The sequence below is a fragment of the Primulina eburnea genome, chromosome 2, assembly GCF_022965805.1.
Source record: "Primulina eburnea isolate SZY01 chromosome 2, ASM2296580v1, whole genome shotgun sequence".
Taxonomy (NCBI): domain Eukaryota; kingdom Viridiplantae; phylum Streptophyta; class Magnoliopsida; order Lamiales; family Gesneriaceae; genus Primulina; species Primulina eburnea.
The window spans coordinates 46,998,095-47,020,019 of record NC_133102.1 but is presented as its reverse complement, the minus strand read 5'-3'; the positions used below and the strand labels follow the sequence as shown (position 1 = coordinate 47,020,019).

The 21,925-nt window shown below is 36.9% G+C and overlaps 1 protein-coding gene across 7 annotated transcripts in view; it reads right to left on the bottom strand.

Annotated features, from left to right (window-relative positions):
- Positions 1 to 21,925, bottom strand: part of LOC140823849 (transcription initiation factor TFIID subunit 1-like) — a 33,802-nt gene continuing 11,877 nt past the window's right edge. Inside the window, exons 7-22 of one of the 7 annotated variants that reach the window (XM_073185389.1) lie at positions 21,258 to 21,385; positions 12,338 to 12,503; positions 11,032 to 12,148; positions 10,482 to 10,684; positions 10,106 to 10,343; positions 8,587 to 8,923; positions 7,669 to 7,878; positions 7,297 to 7,389; positions 6,525 to 6,731; positions 5,068 to 5,271; positions 3,727 to 4,213; positions 2,801 to 2,997; positions 2,602 to 2,718; positions 1,817 to 1,873; positions 752 to 1,735; positions 1 to 670 (exon numbers count right to left, since the gene is read on the bottom strand). In XM_073185389.1, the coding sequence (XP_073041490.1) occupies positions 302 to 670; positions 752 to 1,735; positions 1,817 to 1,873; positions 2,602 to 2,718; positions 2,801 to 2,997; positions 3,727 to 4,213; positions 5,068 to 5,271; positions 6,525 to 6,731; positions 7,297 to 7,389; positions 7,669 to 7,878; positions 8,587 to 8,923; positions 10,106 to 10,343; positions 10,482 to 10,684; positions 11,032 to 12,148; positions 12,338 to 12,503; positions 21,258 to 21,385 (5,114 nt within the window). In that variant the 3' untranslated portion in view covers positions 1 to 301. Of the gene's footprint in view, positions 671 to 751; positions 1,736 to 1,816; positions 1,874 to 2,601; positions 2,719 to 2,800; positions 2,998 to 3,726; positions 4,214 to 5,067; positions 5,272 to 6,524; positions 6,732 to 7,296; positions 7,390 to 7,668; positions 7,879 to 8,586; positions 8,924 to 10,105; positions 10,344 to 10,481; positions 10,685 to 11,031; positions 12,149 to 12,337; positions 12,504 to 13,756; positions 13,874 to 21,257; positions 21,386 to 21,925 lie in introns of those variants that run through there. The other 6 variants (XM_073185391.1, XM_073185390.1, XM_073185392.1 and 3 more) reach the window with 6 other exon arrangements.

Genomic DNA, 21,925 nt, shown 5'->3' with positions numbered 1-21,925 from the left:
TAAACCGTGTGTTTACATAGTTTTCAAGAGATCATACTCATAAATTTTTGCAGCAAATTTACTTACAGCAGTTCCACAGGTAAAATACATTCTACAGAGAATTTAAATAAATTGATACAACCCAGAGAAAATATTCTTAGAGGGTTCATATATGAAAAAAATCTATACATATCAAAATCATACATATATACAACAATGATGGGTATTCTCCCAAACGCAATCAAGGGGAAGAGGCCAATTGAGAGACAAAAGAAGAGTCCAAAATTGGTTACTAAGTTACCGAAAAAGGACTGTCAAAAATCTACTGTATGTGGTTTGTGCAATCAATCCCAGCCTCTGCTTCACACAAGTCTGCGTCATGTTGATCCAACAAGCAGTCACAGAGCTCAAGAAGTTGGTCTGCAAGAGGAGGAATACCTGGATTACGTCGATCGTTGTATCTATGAGCATTAAACACAATCTGATACACATCATGCCTAAAATCATCACGATTTTTGTACTCCATTCTCCTGATTTTGTCCCTGATTGTTGCCAAATCCATGGGATGGTCAATGATGTCTAAATAATCAGGAGCTTCTTTCTTGGAAACTGGCTTTATAAATAGGTAGGATATCTTTTTCCTGTCTTTCAGTGTCTCCACAATGTTTTCCAAGATGTTTGACAAACCGACCTGCAAATTCAATTGAATGGCACTGAATGTAAGTTTGTTATTCAACTTAAGAAAGAGAAGTTGACTAAATGAACCACTCACCTCCCCTCCCCTTCTCCGTTTATACGGCTGGGAGTACTCTGGAGCATGCTTTACATACTCTGAGGATGGCCTCCTCAGCACCATTCTGTCTTTCTCTGGTATTCTTCTGTCGTTTCTTCTAGGAGGAACGTCGTCCATGTAATCATCGCTGATTTCATGGCTTCTCTTTTTTGCCTTCTTTGCCCTTGCCGTTGCTTTCTTTAGCTCTTCATCCTCTTCCCTTTCTCTTCTAATTCCATTTGCATACATCATTATGTATGCTGGCTGCTCTTCGATGTTCCTCACCTTTTCTAACCTCTTGTATCTTTCTTCATGTTGTCTCTCAGGCTTTCTCCTTCTCTCTTCCTCCCACCATTTGTTACTCTCTCCACCTCTCGTCCTAGATGGTTCTTCGTAAAAGGTTTTGATTTCATGCTCCTTACACATATCAAAACTTGACAATTCAACGATCTTCTTCGTTTTCATGTAGTCAAAATCAAAATTTTCATCCAGGTAATTATCATCCAATTTAACTATCTCCATTGGCTGTTTGATAATAATTTTCTTGCGATGCTGGTCTCTATCAGCATCCACCGGAGGCTTTATCACAACGGAGGGTTTAATAGGTCCGACCAGCAAACCTTCAGGCTTCGTTTTGTTTGAAAATATTATTTTATTGACAGTAGCTTTGTTTCCTGTATCGTAATCTGATATAACCTGTTTATCCGAGCCTTGTGACGTTTCTGAAAACTTGTCAGAAGCACCACACTTGACCTTGAGAGTTTTTGCCTTTGAAGTAGGTTTATCATCTTCTGTGACTTCAAAACCAACAACCTTTCTCACACTTTTCGGAAAAATATTCCTTGAAAGAGTTTTCTGCTTAGACTCCGCTTGATCTATGAAATTAGATTTCGCTGATAACTTCCTGAGATATGTGCTTTCCACTCGTGTTTCAGGGTCTTCGCCGTACTTGGGGCAGTTCTTGTTGGTCCTCATATGACCAAGCTGAATTAGTAACGAAAATAGATAATTGTATCAATAAGTGTTCTTGGCAGAAAATTGTAAACATAGCTGCTAGAGACAAACCTGACCACATGCTCCACATACAAAACTCTCTCTAGCCGATTTCTTTTCCTTGATCACCTATTTTTCAAGAAGTAAAGAGTTTCAAATCAGTTGTGCAACACATGTGAGATAAAAGAAGACATTCAAGGAAAAGATAATTCAGTAATCAGTAACGTAACCTATCTCATATCAAGAGCAAAATATTCATTGAAATAACAGCAAATTGGATGGTCTTTATATTTTTGAAAAATTCTTTCTTTTTAGCATAAAAGCTTTTTTACCCAGTAAATATAAAGGATCGCAATGCCGTCTAATATCGACATCTTTACATCTCAGCAAGCCTGTCGTCTTACATTGCTGCAGAGGTGCGCAACCACATTCATTATGCAACTAGCATACTAAGCTTGCTGGCAGACATCTCAACGTCCATAAGGAAATATCATTGGAATGATCATTGATACAGTTAAATAACATTCAAAGGTCAAGTTAAATTCAAAGATGTACCTTCTTTTTCATTTTGTTATTGATTGCATAAAAAGAATAAAACACTGTAACAAATGATGTAGATTATAATTATTACTTGAATATTCAAGAGGTAAAATTTAAATTTGTACAGGAAAATACCCTACAATCAAGCAAATGCAAATCTGGCTCCTCCCCTACCAGAAAAATAAAAGATAACTTGGACGAGTTTTTAGTAGAAGGCAGCCAGGCTACTAAGAAACTAGCATACCATTGGCAAACAATCACAAGGTAAATCTTGATCTAATCTGTATATAAATAACAGGTTAAAAGGAGCAACTTACACTCATTCCATCTGCCAATATTTTAACTTTTTTATTCAATAATCCCATTTGTTCGATGTCATTTTTTTCCTTCACTTTTACTTTCCCAGGTAGGTTCATTCTAGGAGACAAGTCCATCTGAATCAGAAAACAAAAAATATTATAAAGTAACCGAATAATGTCGTGAATATTCAGTGTTAGACATGAGGTACATATGTACAAGGACCTCCTTTTGCTCCTTGATAAATTTATCAGTTGAAACAGAGAGTCCCTCAGTTTGCACATGTCTTTTAGCAGCAGCATTGCTCTTTTTAACCACATCAATATGTTCAGGAGCATATTTTAACTTAGAGGCATGTCCAATTTGCACTTCTACTGCTCTTGTCTTCTTTCTGTGGTTTCGGTCAGCTTCATCCTCTGCAAAATAGTTATTATGGTGAGATGTTGCAGTCTGAGATAGCCAACATAAAGATATCTATCAAAATGCAGCTAATCCAGAGATGATGTCCAAAACCTATGAAAACATAGAAATTATTTACCAGAATTCAGTGCCAAATTTTTACTGAACTAGACAGACACCATTGTCTTTCTTATAACTGTAACCAAACTACTTTCACTGAAAGCATTATCTGTGGTCCATAGGCGTCATTCAGACTTTAAAAACACAGCTAAGGCAAACGGTTTAGGGAGAGAATGCAATTTTTTTACATAAAAACATAAATGAAAAAGGCTAGTGTTCTACAAGCATGGGAATTGTTTTATGGGTATTTGCATCCCGTCGATGCAATTTTTCTATAGAACAATTTTACATTATTCATTTTGTCAACAATAACTCATGTTCATGCAGCCATAAAAAAATTAAGATGGCGATTGGCTGGACTTTCCTCTCACTAAAACTCTAACGTTATGAAATTAAAATTTACTGGTAAAATTTTTCAATGGAAAAATATTTTGGAAGTAGATGGAAGTGTACTGATGTGAATTTTTTAGTGAGTTGAGCTTGACAGCCCAAACAAACAGGGCTTAAATTAAGCATCAGAACCGCTCCTGTAGATTAAAAAATCACTATAAAAATGTGGCACTGCCAGATTTGATGAAGAGGTATTACAAGCATCCTGCGTTTATTAATCTAGAAAAAATTTGTACCATCCATTAGCATCCTGCACAATTCTGCTGCTTCTGCAGCCTCATCTTCCATCTCTTCTTCTGCCTGAGTTTGAAATGGGCGCCTTCTCATTTTTAAACCCTTGACACCATCAACATTAGCATGCTTAGATTCATAATGACTGTCTATACCCTCTTCACCTTCTTCTGCATCTAGAAGATTTTCCAGATCCCCGGCGAAGGAATCCAAGTCACTGTTAGCTTCTGATCCACTCTCATTCTCCTCACCATCACCAGCACAAAGACTCTGAACTTGTCGATCCCATATTTCTTGACATTTTTCTCTAGTTTGCTGCTGAAGCTGCAAAAAAGACATACGCTGTCCTCTAGCGAATTTGCTTACTGTTGTTGGATCAACTTTAACACCTGACGCAGCTTGCTCACTGGAAAGCTTGCGTATCAAAGCAATTCGGTGCCATCGAGTTTGTTTGGCAATCTGCTCCTCTGGAACATTGAATTTGAGGAGAAGCTGTATATAAACACAGACATAATTACCACAAGCTTAACTTTATGACACCGTAAGGAAAAAATTATTATAAAGTAACGAATTCACCACATTATTCCTAATCATTTTACTAGCACTAATGACAGAATCTTACTTGTAATTCTGAATAGAATTTTACATGTAATTCTGAATACCATCCCAAGTAATCCGGATAGGATATTCAAAAGAATCAGAAACTCCCAAAAAAACCTAGAATGAGCGAACAATCGATGCCATCAGTGAGACCCTTGACCTTTGGGTACTCCCAAGACCTTGATAAAATCAAGATATTCAATTTGGAAGACAAGTGATTCACAAAAGCTAAGAGGAAAATATTTCAGAGAAATAAATTGCCTAACATTTACAAAGAGACCTTGGCCACCTATAAGTGGATAGCTTATCATATTGGAAAGTTGAAATTTCAGAGTAATAAAATAATAATGAACCTTCCAGGTGTTATATGGAAGAAGTCCATCACAAATTAAACTCTTAAATATTTATTCTAACAGCACAGACACAACTTCAATCACATGTTCCACTTATCATCATTGCTCCCGTCTCCCACCATGACTGATATTTAGCATAAAAATTGAGAAGTAGTGCAAAAGGCATATATCTACTTGGAAAGAAGGTATCAAGTGCATTTAAATTTATACAGGAATAGTAGATGTACCCACAAAGGAAATGAAAAACATAAAGATTTCTCTAAGAATAATGGTTGAGGACCAGTTATAACCAACATCAAAAAGCTTAACAATTGAGGTTACAGAATTTAGTCTCATAGGTTCCACATTTATGAGCGGTGCACTTGAAGGATTTAAAAAACACAATCAACAAACCTCTCTCGCAGCTTCCATGCTCAATCTGCGAAGATCAGCGTCTGTTCCAGTCACAGTCGATCCCTTACCAACAACTGGCTTCTTTTTCACCACTGAATTCGAAATTGGAGCTTTCGGAGTAGCGCGAACATAACTGAAACCTAGGCCCCTTCCTGAAGGGTCGCCAACACCAGTAATCTCAAGGCGCTCGATATTTTCTCTATCCTGAATATCGAAGAGCAGCAAATCATTTATCTATGATCGTAACAAATGAAAACAATAATTTAAACATTAAAATGATACAAGTATCATTATTCAGAAAGGGATAAACTGGAACTGCATCTTAATATCTTTTCACAAGAATAATAAATTATACAAAATTTGATAAAGTCAAGTTATCCGTGGTGGTCAAAATCAAGAATTTCATAATGATTCAATGGTCAGCCCACACACTACGACAATGTGAATATTTACCGTTCAAATCGATTTAATAAACAAATTGAGAAAGGAAATAATACATAATTTCCGATATTCTATGAATAACTCTGGACACTTAACGATTTTGGTTGTCAAAAATGATGCAGCAGGCCCTAGACGTACTTCAAATATACGTTACTGAGGTTACACAGCACCTGGAGTGATCCAAAAAGGTACACCGAATAATCTAATCACATGTAGAGCAATCTGCAATGCCGATTAAGCTGCTTGAAAACAAAGTTATGTGGCATAGAACAGTAATTTAAGCATCCTCTTAGAATTTATATAATGAAACATAGAGCATTAAATTAATAGATTGTAAAACCACAAATTCTCATGCTTGTAACCTGAAATTGTGGCTTGTGCTGTAGATTGTTTTATTACAGTTAAAGACATATTTGGTTATAAAGCATGTATAACTTTCAGCAGCTGAATATCCCTTCTGTGGCATGCACAAAAAACAGAGGATATCATTTTGAGATTTCTATACCAACAAGTTTCTTGTTATTTGATGAGGAAAATTAAAAAAAATGTAAAATGAATGGACTTTAGCTAGTATATAAGTTCAGATTTCAAGATAATAGTTGTTGCATAATCCAGAAATCTGAATTACGCCATGTTATACGAGTATATGATATACTGACACAAGCAACCCAACAGAAGGTAAATAAAATAAATCCATCAAAGAATTTTTGTGAAGACCGACCAATACCATAGAAGAAGAAATAAATGAAAAGATGACAGCTAAACGGAAACTAAAGACAGCATAGTTTTCACATTGTACAGAGTCTTACTGATAGCTAATTGCTGCAAGTCACAACCCAATACAAAATCGGACTAATGCAAATTCTCACTAGTTGAAAATATAATGAACTACCACAGATGATGAATGAGCACAATCTGATCTTCGGAACAAGCAGCCAACAGAACGAGGGAGGGGAGGGGGGGAGGGGAAGGAGAGAGAGGGGAAGGTGCACAATAAAATTATAGACATAGATTACCTGGTTTGTACAGGAAACAAAATTACTACTCAAGTTCCATGGGGTTATCTGCAGCTCCCTCTCAATATGTGATGCAGCAGCCAAAGTAATTGCTTCATCTGGAAGCTGATTCATTGCAGATGATAGACCTGTGGGAAGAGTCAGTCTAGTGATTCCCAATTGCTTTAGCCTGTATAAGCCAGCTTGCATGCTCTCATAAGCGCACACCTAGGCACATATGAAAGAAAAAACAATAACAATAAATAGATAGTACATAGTTTCATTAATTCAATGCTTTTATTTGCAAGGATCTGAAATGAGATTGAGATACCAAATCATAATCATTTTCTTCTGTTCTTTTTTTCATATAAGAGACGATATTTTATTAATAATATGATAAAAAAAAGTACATCATTGGATAGTGGACTAGTGGTCCACTTTCTCCTTTCAACTTTTTTAGGTACCCAAGTCTCCTTATATCATAACCCTCACAAATCTGATCTTACAATGCAGTAAATCCAAATATGCCGCAGCATTTCATCATTTGGTCCCATCAAACACTTTCTAAGAATTTCCAAAATGATGACCAACAAGTGCAAATTACACGAGAGTTGAAAATACACTTCTTAGCTATGGGTGTCTTGCTCATCCTTTGCATGCATGTTTACAATATAAGAAATAGATCACCCTTTGCCCAAGTCAAAATCAAAAAGCTTTCAACCATAAATTATCTTTCATCTGGCATAAAACCCTTTTAAAACATAAAAATGATAAATTCATTATAAATACTCACATTTTCAGGTGTCACCATCCTTCTTAGCTCTTCCTCCAAGGGAATACGAAAATTAAGCTTCATAACCCAAAGAAAATGTCCATTTGCTCCTCTCTAGTGGCATATTTAAAAAATTTGATTTAATGTAACACATGGAAACTGACAACAATGAGAATGTTAAATTAAAAAGCAATATAATTAAAAGATATGCATTTTCTTTGTTTTCTCAGATTATATACTTCACGATTACTTAATAAGCTACATGTTTCCTTTTTCTTCATTTCTTCGTTTTTTTCTGTGGGTTTTGAGGAAGAAAGGAAGGCATTGTGCATAAGAGCGGGGAAAATTGGAAGCAACTTCAAGTCAAGCAAAAAACTACAGCAGGACTTGGACCTGAAAATCAGCACAATTTTTCAGCCTCTTCCGAAGAAAGGCTTCAGACAAGCCAGGAAACATTGTAGATAACTCATCAACATGGATGGAAGGACGCAAACCACGTTTTGCCGCTGCACGAAACTCGCGATACATGTAAACCAATAACCTGTTCATAATATAGAACTGGACAACTTTTGACCCAGGAGACATAACCTCCACATGAGGCTCCTACAGACAAACAACACGAACAAACAAAAATATACACAACATCAAAAATAGTAGGACAATTTCTAATAAATTATAACACTAACATAAGAAAAATCACTAACAATAATTTTCAAGAAACCCTTGAAAATTATTATAAAGTCAGCACCCATGGCAAGGATCAAGATTCCTAATCTAACAATAGTTGAATTATGTCAATATCAAGTCCAAGAGTATTTATACATGACTACATAGAACATACAATTCCTTGCAGCAAAAAGCAATTATGTCAAAGAGCTAACCGGTAATAGATTATTCAATAAATGACAAGTCTGAACTAGAATAATAGGCAATAACCACTTGAACTGTAATTTTTTTTTTATAAACAATTCAAAATAGATCGTTTCCATCACATAGTAGTGCACGCTTAATACCTTCTCATGAGTAAGAAACACAAAAGGGCATCGGAAAACATCTCATCTCTTAACAGCAATTCATCTGGTTTTGATCTAATATGTATGTCAATTAAGAAATAGAAAGAATATGCTTTCATGATTTTACAGTAAAAGGAGTTGGTTTACCATGCATCACAACAGTCAAGTGATGAATCAATTTTCCCAGAAAGCGACTAAGGAAAAACAGACAAAAGACTGTATAACTCACATCTTGGAGATATCAAACAACACGGCAGACAGTTTACTTCAAAAAATATAGCAAGAATGTCAGAATAACCTGTTGTCCAACAGCATCAATCCTATCAATGCGTCTGATGGACAGTTTACCCTTTGCAGATCTCACTAACAGATAATCAGTTGCTGACACCTTATGTCGAAAAATGGGTGCTTTATACATGTTAGTTTCCAGGCAGGACTGCCTCGAACCAGCTTTTAGATCTCCAAGAAATGGAGATTTATCAGCAGGATCAAGGATGACAACACTCCCCAACTCATTATTTCCATTTCGAAGGAAGGTCCCTGTTTGATCACCAGGGGAAGATTTTTGATAGTATGTACAGAGTCTTGCACCCATCCCAGGATTACCTAGAAGCAAAGGTCTTTCCTCACAATACCTGTATAGCATAATAATCAATAGAAAGAAGACAATAAGCTACTGACTGTATTCAAAGCACAAGGGCAAAAAATCTGGAACTAGTATCAGAGAGAACTATTAGATGAAAAGCATAACAGGCAAGTGTAATTAACTTATTACTTATAAATTTATTCCAGGGGGTTTTTGCGGTAAATAACTTCCAACCTTTACAACCTCAAAAGATATTACATAAAAAGGAATCATAATCCAAAAATTTTGCAGGAGCTATGACTTTGAGTCAGGCAATTAATATTTAGTATTCATTTTGTCAATAAGTTTATAGAGTTGGCTAAAAACCAAGATCCAAGTTCATTAAACTAATTGTAGAGACCGGTGTCAACATCTTATTATGGTTCACAAAAGGTGGGGCAATAATTCAAAAACTCAAGTAACAGTTTGGTAAGGAAACCTAACATGGGAGCTGAAATAATTAGTATTGACTATCGAGTTTGTTTCAAAGTTAACTTAGTTGTAACAAAAATTTTATTTAGTTCTAGGTAATCTTGTTAACTCGAGGTATTTTAATAAATTTCATTGGCACTGGGTTGGAGTTTCTTATTTTCAAGCCCTGTAGTGCATTCATAGGGTAGGGTCTAGGTTGAGTCTAATAAGGGTTTGTTTTATGATTCCTAATAACGTCTAATAGCTAGTTATACATAGAAATCGTGAGCCTATAAATGTCAATGGAACTCATAAAATTTTTTTAGAAGTTTATTTTATGCAATTACAGTACATCATGCTGATTACCAATGACAAAACTATGCTAAAATCTTGTGGTACAAAAACCTCATTCAATATGATCAACTACCATTGAAAATTGATTGAACTCGTGTTTTTAAATGACATCACCATAAACATTCGTCTGGAACTTGAGACATACGTCACTTCCTAGTGGACCAAACCAAAAGTTAGAAAACGTCGTAAAAAACCATAGGAACCAAGATCTACATCAGAAATCTACAATGAGAATAAGCTAAAACCTAAAACAACTTGTGTTTTGTCTCAAAAGTAAAACTTATCATGACCTTTACAGACAAATAATATAACTACACCTCACGAATTTAGGCAGAAAATATTTGCCAATCAATCAGTAGTTTCATTCATATTTAAAAATTAAGCTGAAAACACAACACAAAAACCATGAAAGTACTTGATAACTTACTCCATTAAGAAAACATGACCATCTTTTACTGAGAGATCAGATTTCTTCTTAAACGCTCCAGGAGGACGTAGAGACTTATTTTCACCGGGAAGCTTGTGTGCCCTTGGCAACAAATGTATTTTTGTTCGAATAAGATGCAACACTGAGTTTGGCCTAACATTTTGCTTAGCAAGAGAATAGTTGTCTTCGAGCTCTCTCCCAGAATGAAATATTCTCACTGGCTCAGATAGTTTAAAATCTGTGAACAACAGAGAGAAAATTCGAAAAGAATAGTGAGACTACAGTGCACACATTAACCAGTACATAATTATTACATAAAATAATAAGGCATACAAAAGATAGGCATAATCACCGTGGACATTAGAGAACAATATACCTAGTTTTTTTGACGCTTTAACCTTTAGATTGGAAATTCTCTCTTCAGCATCCACATGAAGTTTACTCCCTCTTCCTCCCAAACTTTTCATTATGATTTTCATTGTTCCATGAGTGGCTGGTTTCACATACTCCTTTAATGGCACCTCAATATCATGGGGATACCATGAAGTCTTTGGCCGGTGAAAACTGGCAATATCTTTGCTGCAAAAGAGCAATTGATTCACAATGCCAGAATGCAAAGAAATGAGAAAAATGGTTCAGAAAAAGCCAAAATTAGAACAACTTATTTAGGTAAACCTCGAGGCATATCAAATTTTCAGTATAAATGGCATCAGCAAGTAATGCTAACCTAATATAGTTGTTAGCGTATCTGGTTTATCACTGTTGTAATAACAAGTACAGGTATGGATGTTGGAATTGTTTAAAATGCATTTCCATATGATCTATTGTTGAAGGGAGAGAAAAAAGTAGAAGTTTTGTATACACTCAGCAATGAAACTTCACATCATACATTAAAAAAGCAACAACAGATAAAAGTGTCTTCGTACTTGTTTAGCTTCGCTTTCATTGTCTGTAGCTTGAGTGCAGGCACTGAATGCAAGACTTTGAGTCCGTGAACTGTGCGTTTTTTGGAATGTGGTCTCAACTGCTGCGATGATTTCCTGTTTGAATAATATTTATCATTAGAGATATTGAACTGCCCAGCTGATGGGACTCCATGACCATGAAGCTCTGGTGAATCCCCACTTGGTAAAACAGAACGAGAAATAATCATCGCCCCTGTATGAGATCGGAGATGGTTAACATCCTGGGAATCTGGAACTTCAAAAAGCATCTGTTCATCTTGGAGATCAAGAATAAGCTTAGGCTTGGCAACAGACTGATGCTGCTCCCATACAATGTCATCCAACCAAGAACCTTCCATTAAAGCTCTGTTTTGCAGACTGAGTCTAGCAAAACACTTCATGGCATCATTGCCTTGTGTCTCATCAGCACCATTGTTTGCCCCTTCAGTGTTTGCACTGGCTTTATCTAATCGAGATTCTAACCTTAAGAATTGGGGATGATATCTACTTTGTGCGAGGGAAATGTTTGAAAAGTGGGAAAATTCTTCAGAACTAAAAGGCTCTACGCTTACGTAACTATTTTGAAATGAATCATGATCAATATCGTGAAGTTCACTCTGAACTTTCGGATGATAAATTTGAGCTTCAGCTTCCAATTCACTATCCTTGTCAGCAAGTGAGTCAGAATCAGGTCCAGAGAGTTCACAACTCTCTATAAAATACCCACTTGAAGATGGAGAATTATTCCACATAATTTCATCTTCCCAATCTTGCTGATCAAAAGGGTAGAAAATGGGTGACAAAGGTGAGTTCCATTCTGGACCGATAGAAACTGATGAAAGATTTCGTAATGGTTCAGAAGAAACAAAACAGTCCTTTCTACGGTGATCAAATCCCATAGCCATATTTCCAGTTCCACTACCAAGTCCAGATTTCATTAACCCCCTCCCATCATCCAATGAGGCAAGCTCATCTTTAAAATGAAATGGTTTCATCCAAGAAAAATCTCGGCAAGGTGCCTTTAGATAATTCTCTTCATCTTCCTCGACAATCGCAGAGACTTGAAATGACTTGAATTTCTCTGTGAACAGAATAGTTTCTGTGTTTTTTAGCGCCATTCAGGTTAAACAAATCAACAATAAATGTAAAGCAATACCACTACATTCAAACAGGTAGTAATAGCGAAAAGGCCAGTTTAAAATGCCAACGAATTTCAGCTCAGAAACATTCTCAAAAAGATTACATTGTGGTGTAGGTCAATAAGAAAATTGAACTAAACCATGCTTACCTTTAGGAATCATATTTCTGCGGTCTCTTTTCTCTACCTTTTTTATTGGATCATGAATGCCAAAAATTTCAGAAAATCGTAAAATGGCCCTTCCATCCTCTACATAAAGAACAGGAAGCATCTGAGACCAATCACCATCAACCGGCTCTTCAGAAACATTTGTGTCCTGCTTAACCAAGTGCAAAGGCACCAATTAAAATACCAACTCCCCAAACAAAAATAATAAACTGCCAGCACAAATACAAATTACATGACGCAACTCAAACAAGTCAACAGATTATGTCTTATCCCTCAATGTTTTTCACCATAGATAATTATATATACAGTTCATATGTGTATGAAAATAAGGCAAGCTGGCATTTAATTTCACTTTCCAATGACCATAAACCAAGGCATATCTAACATCAGGTCATGTTTAGAATAATGTGGGTTCGGAACGATTTGGTATTCCCGTTCATCCAACCCCATTGTGCACTATTTCTAATGCTAACAATTTCTAATGCTAGCTAGCATTAGAAATAGTCAATAATCAACCTAAATCCTAATCAAGGTATACCATCTACATATCTGAAAAAGACAAGTCAGCCCAGGAAATTTAACCTGTTTTAATTTATGTTGGCATTTTAGTGGCTAAAAGTCAAAGGAACAACTTTCTGGTGGAGAAATTTTTAATGTCTGCCACACCAAAACACTGGCTAAAGGAAATTATTGACGAACCCATTCACATAATAAGCTGTTTACACTAAATGCACTTCCATTCAATTAACCAGATCTATGGTTTCATTCATTTGACCAGATACAGAATGATATTTTTCTTTTAACTTTAATTCAGTCTTTTTAATAACAATCATAAACTATTGCCTTACTGATCACATAAACCTAATTTGGTCCACAAAAGCAGATCTATAACACACATTCTAAAAGGAATCCCAGAGAAAAAAACTTTGGGACTCACTTTCTAAGCCTAAAAAATGAGGGTTTAAAAATAGGGACAAAAGTTAATGATCCCCTACATGCCTAAACTAACTAAAACCTAGAGGAATTAAGACCAGAGACTCTAATAAAATTTTAAAATTATTACCCCAAAAATCACTCTTTGGATAAAAATATATGATCCCATAAGCTTGAAATAACTAAAAGATAGAGGTATTAAAACCAATCCACTTCTAGAAAGTTGAAATTATTTGCCCAAAAACTCACCTTAATTTTAGATAAAAATATGGAACAAAGCACATTAAATATACAGCAATGGAGGTTTACAAAACCATAACAAACTGGCAGTGTTCAAACAAAGTGCTGACGCCACCACCAGTGCGAGGCACAAGTTCCATACTCATCCACGACAAAAAACTATAATCAAGAATATCATACAAGCAAAAGCATCAGAAAAGGAAACAAAGAAAGAAAATTCATTTTCACCTTGATATAATAACTCTAGTGTATTCTCATGTAATGGTGATGGATCCACTAAAACAAAAATGACAAATAAATGTGCTCTCACAATTAAGTCACAAATAAATCTGCCTTCCTTTCTTCCTACAAGAAAATTGCTTTGAAATGTGAGTACAATTCCCTTAACTAAGTAGATGCACATAGTACATCATTCATCCAATATAACAAGCAACTTGTTCAATTTGAAGGCAAATAACAAACTATCAGCAAATACATCACTGGAAATTAGAGAGAGAATTTTTCAAAATGCTCTCTCCCTCTTTTGAACTCTGGGCTTCCGATTTCACAGAGTTCTCTCTTTTTAATCTTCGAGCTTTTATTCCCGGTGTCCGTCTTTGATATTCCGGCCGATCTGTCAACCGGCCGCCGGAGTTCGAAGTTTTTCGTTACTTTAGGTTTCGAACCAGTGGGTACCGTCGTATTTGGTTCAGGTTAAGTGATTAATTCCTTTACTGGTCGCCGGGGTTAGTTCTTAAGTTCAGTGGGCTCGTTTCTTCTAGTCGTCGTCATGTATTGAGTAATATTAGAGATCGCTGGCATGGGTCAAATGAGTTTGCGGCAGCAGTCAAAGTTGAGACCATAAAAATCGAATTCAAAGTGTTCTTGCTGAGATTGGGTAACGACGGAAGGTCGATTTGGTGGGCCGAAAGAACCAGGAATTCGAGTTACATGCTGGATTTCGACTGTGAGGAAGCACGATGGATCGGACAAAGGTTTAAGGACTTCACTAATTCCGCTTATTCAGGGCCGGACTTTCATCGATTCAGAGGCAGAAGTGCAATAGTCACATTACACAGATTTGCCAACAAGCGGGGAAGATTTCTGGAAATATCCAAGTTTAATAAACAAGGCAGAAGACAGATCACCATTGTGCCTAGTGGTTTTAATTCAGAGGGGTGGATTAACATTTCGCTTGCATTGGACAATCTGTTGTCAGGGGGTAATAAAAGAAGAACATTTCAGAACGCTTTCAACACAGGCCGGAATCGGAAGATGCCAAACAGACTATATCATGACAAGAGGATTACTGCAACGACTCATAATCAAAGGACGTTGATTAAAAAGGAAGAAAGTGATAAAACATTTAAGACGAAAAAGTGGAACGAATCACTCGTCGTGACTAGAGACAGGGTGAATATTTCGTGGGAGACAATTGAGCAAGCTCTTTGGAAAGCTACAAATCGGAGAGTTGAACTTTCACCGTTTCAAGCAAATAAAGCTTTGTGGTGGCCTTCGAATGTGGTAGATTACTCTTTTTACTTGAATTTGAAGAAGGGATACTTCAATTACGGAGTGGCTTTAGAATTCGAGGAATGGTCTCAAGACATTAACACGTTGGATGCAGTACAGAAGTGTTGTAATAGCTGGATTTGGATTCGTGGATTGCCTTGGGATTTATGGGTGCCGGATAACTTCAAAGTTATAGGTGATCAATGCGAGGGACTTCTGGACATCAGTGCTGATACATTACAATTCAGAGAGCTTGGTGCTGCCAAGATTAAGGTCAAAGGAATCGAAGGAGGCTTTATCCACTCAAAGTTGCAGATTTCATTGGAAGGAAGCATTAGAGATTTAGGAATTCACGTCGAATCTTTCGATCTCAAAGCGTATGACCAGTACGAAAAGCGGACCTATGCACAAGCGGTAATGAATGGCAAGAGAATAGTTGCGGGGTGGGGTGACAACAATACCATTAGAACACAAACCTGGAAGGAGGTGAAGCCCAACATCAAGGATACTAAAGGAAAAGAAGATCTGGGGTTAGTAGCGGAACAGGTTTCGTGCAACTCAGATTTGAGGGTTGAAACTGCAGTAAATATCACGGGGGACAAAATGATAGAGAATCAGGGGCCTGATATATTAAAAGATCAACAGAACAAACCAGCAGGGAAGACTGAAACGTCGCCTCAAATGGGGAAAGGCAAAGTGATCAAGATTCTGAAGAGAATTGTTCCGAAAAATGCTTCTAACTTCACAAATTCATCAATTGAGTCAATGTCTGGTAAACATGCTGCGGACCAGATTGCAGAGGCTGAAGAAGTTACTAATAAGAATTACAAATTGCCACCGTTAGTCAAGATTTACAGCAGAAGATCTAAGAAGAGTCGCGAAGAGAATAAGTAAAATATTGGCACAAGGGAGCTTCTGTTTCCGGAATTGAATAAAAACGGTAAATGTAACGACTTAAACGAGTACCGGTCGGAAGATGATGATGAAATAGACATGGAAGAATTTCAAGATGATTGCCGTGAGATGGAAATTGATTCCTCGGATACCGACAGTCTGATATCTCTTCAATCAGAACACTCGGTAACAGCTGCAGACGAAATTGTTAACATGGTAGGATTATTCTCACCACGGAAGAAGGAATGCTCCATCACAAATGAAATTCCATTGGAAAATTTACAATCTAACGTGGGACAGGTACTTAAAGATATTCATTCTTCTTTTCTTAACCATTCCTTATTGCGAAGGGACTTGTTGGTTAGTTATAAAGATTTGTTCTTGGAACATTCGTGGAGGAGGAGCAGCGAAAAAAAGACAACTTATTCGCAATGTGATTCGAAAAAAGAAACCAGACATAGCGGTGCTGTTGGAAACAAAAAAAGAGATCCTGGATAGAAAATTCATAGCCAGTGTTTGGAAGGCAAGATTTGTTGATTGGGTTTATTTACCATCTATAGGAAGATCCGGGGGAATCCTTGTGATGTGGGATCCAAGAATCGTGGAGATTTCGAACAATTTGATTGGGGAATTCTCCGTTTCTATTCAAATTCGTTGGAACGATGATATAAGTTGGTGGTTTTCAGCAATCTACGGACCAAATAAGCCGAATAAAAGAGAAAGATTATGGGACGAATTAGCTGGGTTGAGAGTGATTTGTGGGGATAATTGGTGTCTTGGTGGCGATTTTAATGTGGTTAGGAACCCGACTGAAAAATTGAACAGCATTTCTAACACTCCAAGCATGTCCTGCTTTGACTACTTGATAGAAAAGCTGCAATTACATGATCCTTCACTACTAAATGCCAAGTTCGCATGGTCAAATTTTAGGACGGAGCCTATTTGCTGTCGACTAGACAGATTCTTAATAGCCGAGGGTTGGAGAGAATTATTCCCCATATTCAGACAAACAGTGCTACCAAGAATCACCTCAGATCATTGCCCTATATTGTTGGACACCACTAAATTGAGATTAGGACCTGTCCCCTTCAGATTTGAAAATGCATGGTTAAGCCATCACAATTTCCCACAACTTGTTCGTAACTGGTGGATTGAGGAAGAAAATCGAGGGTGGGAAGGATACAAGTTCATGAAAAAGCTGAAATACGTTAAATCGAAGGTCTCCATTTGGAATAGAGAGGTGTTTTGTGATGTTGAAGTCAGGTTTACAGAGCTGACTAGCAAACTTAAACAGTTAGATGAGTGCGAAACAGAGGAAAATTGGTCAGAATTTTTTCAAACAGAAAGACGGGAAGTTAGGAGTGAGTTGGAAAAAATCTCTTTCACACGATTCCAATTGCAAAACCAAAAAGCGAAAATCAAGTGGATCAAGGAAGGGGATCAAAATTCTAAATTCTTTCATACGTTGCTCAATAACAGAAGGAACAAATCCATGAGAGACAAATTAGAGTTGGAGGATGGCTCGGTGGTTACTGAGGAGAACGAAATTGAAGAGAAAATACTAGAGTTCTTCGGGAAACAATACAAGAAATCGGATGAGTTTGGTTCACGGTTGAATGAGGACGGCGAGATTCTGAGTGGGATAGATTGGTGTCCTTTGGCAGGTACCGAATCAGAGGAGTTGGAGAAACCTTTTGAGGAAGAGGAGATTAAAAAGGCAATTTTCAGTAGTGATGGTTCCAAGGCACCCGGACCGGATGGGTTCACGATGGCTTTCTTTCAAAAAAATTGGGAGACAATGAAAGAGGACTTACTTAAGGTCTTCGCTGAATTTTATTAAGCCGGAATTATTAACGGAATTACAAACGAAACATATATTTGTCTCATTCCAAAGAAAAATAATGCAAGTAAGATCAACGAGTTTAGACCAATTAGCTTGATCACGAGCTTGTACAAGATTTTGGCTAAGGTCTTGACTGGAATATTGAAGAAAACTATGTGTAACACCATCGCAGATAATCAGTGTGCATTTATTAGAGGGAGACAGATTCTTGATTGTTGTCTAATTGCTAATGAGATTGTGGAAGAGTATCGCCGTAAGAAAAGCAGAGGTTGGGTTCTTAAGGTGGACTTGGAAAAAGCGTATGATCATGTTGAATGGAGTTTTCTTGAATTTGTGTTAAGGAAAAAATGTTTTGGAGAGAGATGGAGGAGGTGGATTAGGGGTTGCGTGTCCAATGTATCTTTTTCAGTATTTATTAATGGTAAGCCGAGGGGGAAAATCAAAGGGGAGAGAGGACTACGACAAGGGGATCCTTTATCCCCTTTCCTTTTTAACCTCGTCGTTGATGGATTGGGGAGGATGTTAGATAAGGCGAAGGCAATGGATGTAGTAAGAGGGTTCGTTGTTGGGAAGGAGAAGGTTGAAATTTCGCATATACAATTTGCGGATGACAGTTTGTTTTTCGCAAAAACTGAGCAGCATATCATTGCAATACTGGATATTTTACAATCTTTCGGCTCTATGTCAGGACTAAAAATGAATTTTGATAAAACAGTGGTGCTAGGAATTAACTGTTCGGAAGAAGAAATCGATGACATTGCATCTACAATCGGCTGCCAAAAAAGAACATGGCCGATTAAATACCTTGGGTTACCTTTGGGTGGAAACCCCTCAAACAAGGATTTTTGGGAACCTGTCATTAGGGGTGTTCATCGGTCGGTTCGGTTCGATTTTCGATTTTTTATTTCGGTTTTTTCGGTTTTCGGTTTTATAAATATATAATCCGATATCCGAACCATTTTTTTCGGTTCGGTTCGGTTTTCTACCGAAATGGTTCGGTTATTTCGGTCGGTTATTTCGGTTTTGATACAATTATTTAAATTAATAATATAAATATATTATAAAATATAATATGTTATTTTTTTAAATGATTTCTTAATAAAATATGTAAATATAAAGTACAAATGAATTACATAAACAACAAACAACTAAGTATTATTCAAAATAATTCTTCATTCACTAATATCATCTCAATAAATAATATAAAATAAAAATAACATTATTAATTTAATTAAATTTCGATTTTTTTGGTCGTTTCGGTTTTGACATTTATAATCCGAAACTGAATCAAATTAATTTCGGTTTTAACATTTATATCCGAATTATAAAATTCGGTTTTCGGTTCGATTTAGTGTTCGGTTTTTTCGGTTTGGATTTTCGGTTTTTTCGGTTTTATCCGAAGTTTGAACACCCCTACCTGTCATAGCCAAAATGTCTAAAAAGTTAGCAAACTGGAAGAAGTCGTTCTTATCGAGGGGGGGCCGATTGACTTTGATCAAGGCAGTTCTATGTGCGATGCCATCTTACTACATGTCTCTTTTTAAGGTGCCAATCCGAGTGGCTAAAAAGCTGGAAAAGTTGATGAGGGACTTCTTGTGGGATGGACCAGACGGGGAGAAACACTGTCATGTCGTAGGGTGGGATCAGGTGAGCAAGCCAAAGGACAGAGGGGGACTGGGGGTGGGGAACATTTGTTTAAGAAACAAGGCTCTTCTGGGGAAATGGTGGTGGAGGGGTTCGGTCGAAAGAGGAACGTTGTGGAAAAATGTTATTCAAAGTATATATGGGCTACAAGACAATGGGTGGGATTTGGGGTTGGCTGGAAATAAGACATTTCGAAGTCCTTGGAAATTTATATCTCGCTCTTATCCATCTTTTCATCGTCTGATTAGGGTAATGCCAAAAGAGGGTAATCTTATTCGTTTCTGGGAGGGTGTAATCTCGTTTACGTATAGATTTCCAGCTTTGTATCAAATTTGCACATCACACAACAAACCTATTAGCAACTTTGTCGGTGATACCAATGGTAATTCTTCTTTTGGTTGGGATGTGCGATTCAGAAGAGATTTGAATGAGGTAGAGATAGGTGAGTTTTCTAACTTAATAGGTGTCTTAGAGTCAGTTACACTGCAGTCGGGTATTGATGATTATAGAGTGTGGTTGGGGAAACAATCGGGTCTGTTTTCTGTCTCATCTTTTTACAATTCGTTCTTCCCTGTTGATACATTTCCATTATGCTCTCAATTTCATAATATCTGGAAAGTACATGTCCCACACAAGATTCAGATTTTCTCATGGATAGTGGCCTTGGGAAAGTTACCAACATGTGACTCGGTGCAGAGACGGTGGCCGGAATGTGCACTCAGACCGCAATGGTGTTGTCTTTGTCGAAAGCAAGAGGAGAGTCAAGATCATCTACTTCTACACTGTACATTTACGACTGAAATATGGACTAAAGTGTTGAAGGAGATGGGTACTCAATGGGTGTTCCCAAGGAGGGCAAAAGATCTATTCACTATGGATTTGGGGAGTAACTCACAGAAAAAATTAAACAACTTCTGGATTCTGATTATTCACAGCGTTTTTTGGTCGATATGGTTGGAAAGGAATGGAAGAATTTTTCAGGACAGTCATGATTCGGTGGAAGATGTATGGGAGAAGATAAAGTTAAAAGTTGCCACTTGGACAACATATTTGAAAGAGTTCAATCATTTAGGAATCATAGATTTGATTAGAGATTGGAAATTTGTATGGGCGGACGCATAGATTAAGATGCCTCTGTACTAGTTATTTTACTTAACGTTAAATTTCAATTCTAATATAATATGGTTAGTTTCCTATCAAAAAAAAAATTAACAAACTCTCTACCATCATTCACAACATGAAAAGGAAAGGAGATCCAAGCTAAGGCTCTAAAAACAACTGACAAATATGCATATTGGAGACTGCCGAATGACAATATGAAGCAAATGAGCCTAAAAGCAACAACCTAGAGCAATGCCTTCTTTAGGTAATGGAGGTGAACAAATGAAGAAAAACTGATACGCTCGATATTAATTTTAGTGAAAACAAACAAGGTCTTGCTTGTTACAGACATGCCCAGAAAACAAACATTTATGCATTCAGTATCTGAATAATTCATGCATCAAAGAAGAAGTGGAACCACGTTTTAACAGCTGAATATGAGCCGTTGCCTGCTGATGGCAAAAAGGCTACTGGTTGCCAACTTTCTGGAGAGCATCCTTCTCCGAACTCCACAAGCATAGAAAGCAAGGGCATAATGGGAACAGTATGCCATTCAGAGTCTCAGACATCTTCCATATCATTTTTTTTATATAGACCAAGTAGAGATGTGATTAAAAAGTTTAAAATAGTAAATATTATATAGAAAGTATAACCACAAAAAAAAACACAAGTGTTGGATATTTCAGCAACAAGCCTTAAATTGGAAAGAAAAGAAAATATAATTTAGGAAGACAATTCAACATACATGCAACCGACCTCCTCAGAATCTACAAAACACGTGTCCATTTCATGTTTAACCTCATACTGGATAGCTTCAGCAAGACTTTCTCCTTCAGAAAGCTCTGTCTGACTGCAATTCAGCTTCCCTGTAAGAAGAATAAAACCTAAACAGGTCTTAGATTATACACATTCACTAAAACTACAATTAAATCTTACACATTTCCTTCTACCTCCAAGCATCAAATATTTTCTCAAAACATGTACCTCTACCTACGGCTATGAAGTTCCAAGAAGTTAATGTCACATATGCGAGCGATAGTAAATCATATATGGTCAATTAATCGGGGAAAGAATTGGAATACAGTTTTGATTATCTATCCACTAAAGCACCAACCAATAACATGTGCTACTTGGCCTTTCTGCCACCAACAAGAACCATTTTGATTAATAATGCCCAAGAACAGAAGATCACTTCAGCTCTGTATTTGGTTTGCATGCTTCATTTACCAAAGTTTTGATCCAGGGCTTTATCGGAAAAGCGACCCTCCATTTCAAAACCAAATGGCGTCCTCTTTCCTCCTCTCACATAATAACCACAAAATGACTGGGGTAGAGATGACAACCACTGTTCGGACAGCCAATTTGTTAACAGAGAAGTAAAAAATTATTGGCAACCTTTCATTAATTTCATCGTAATTTGAAAG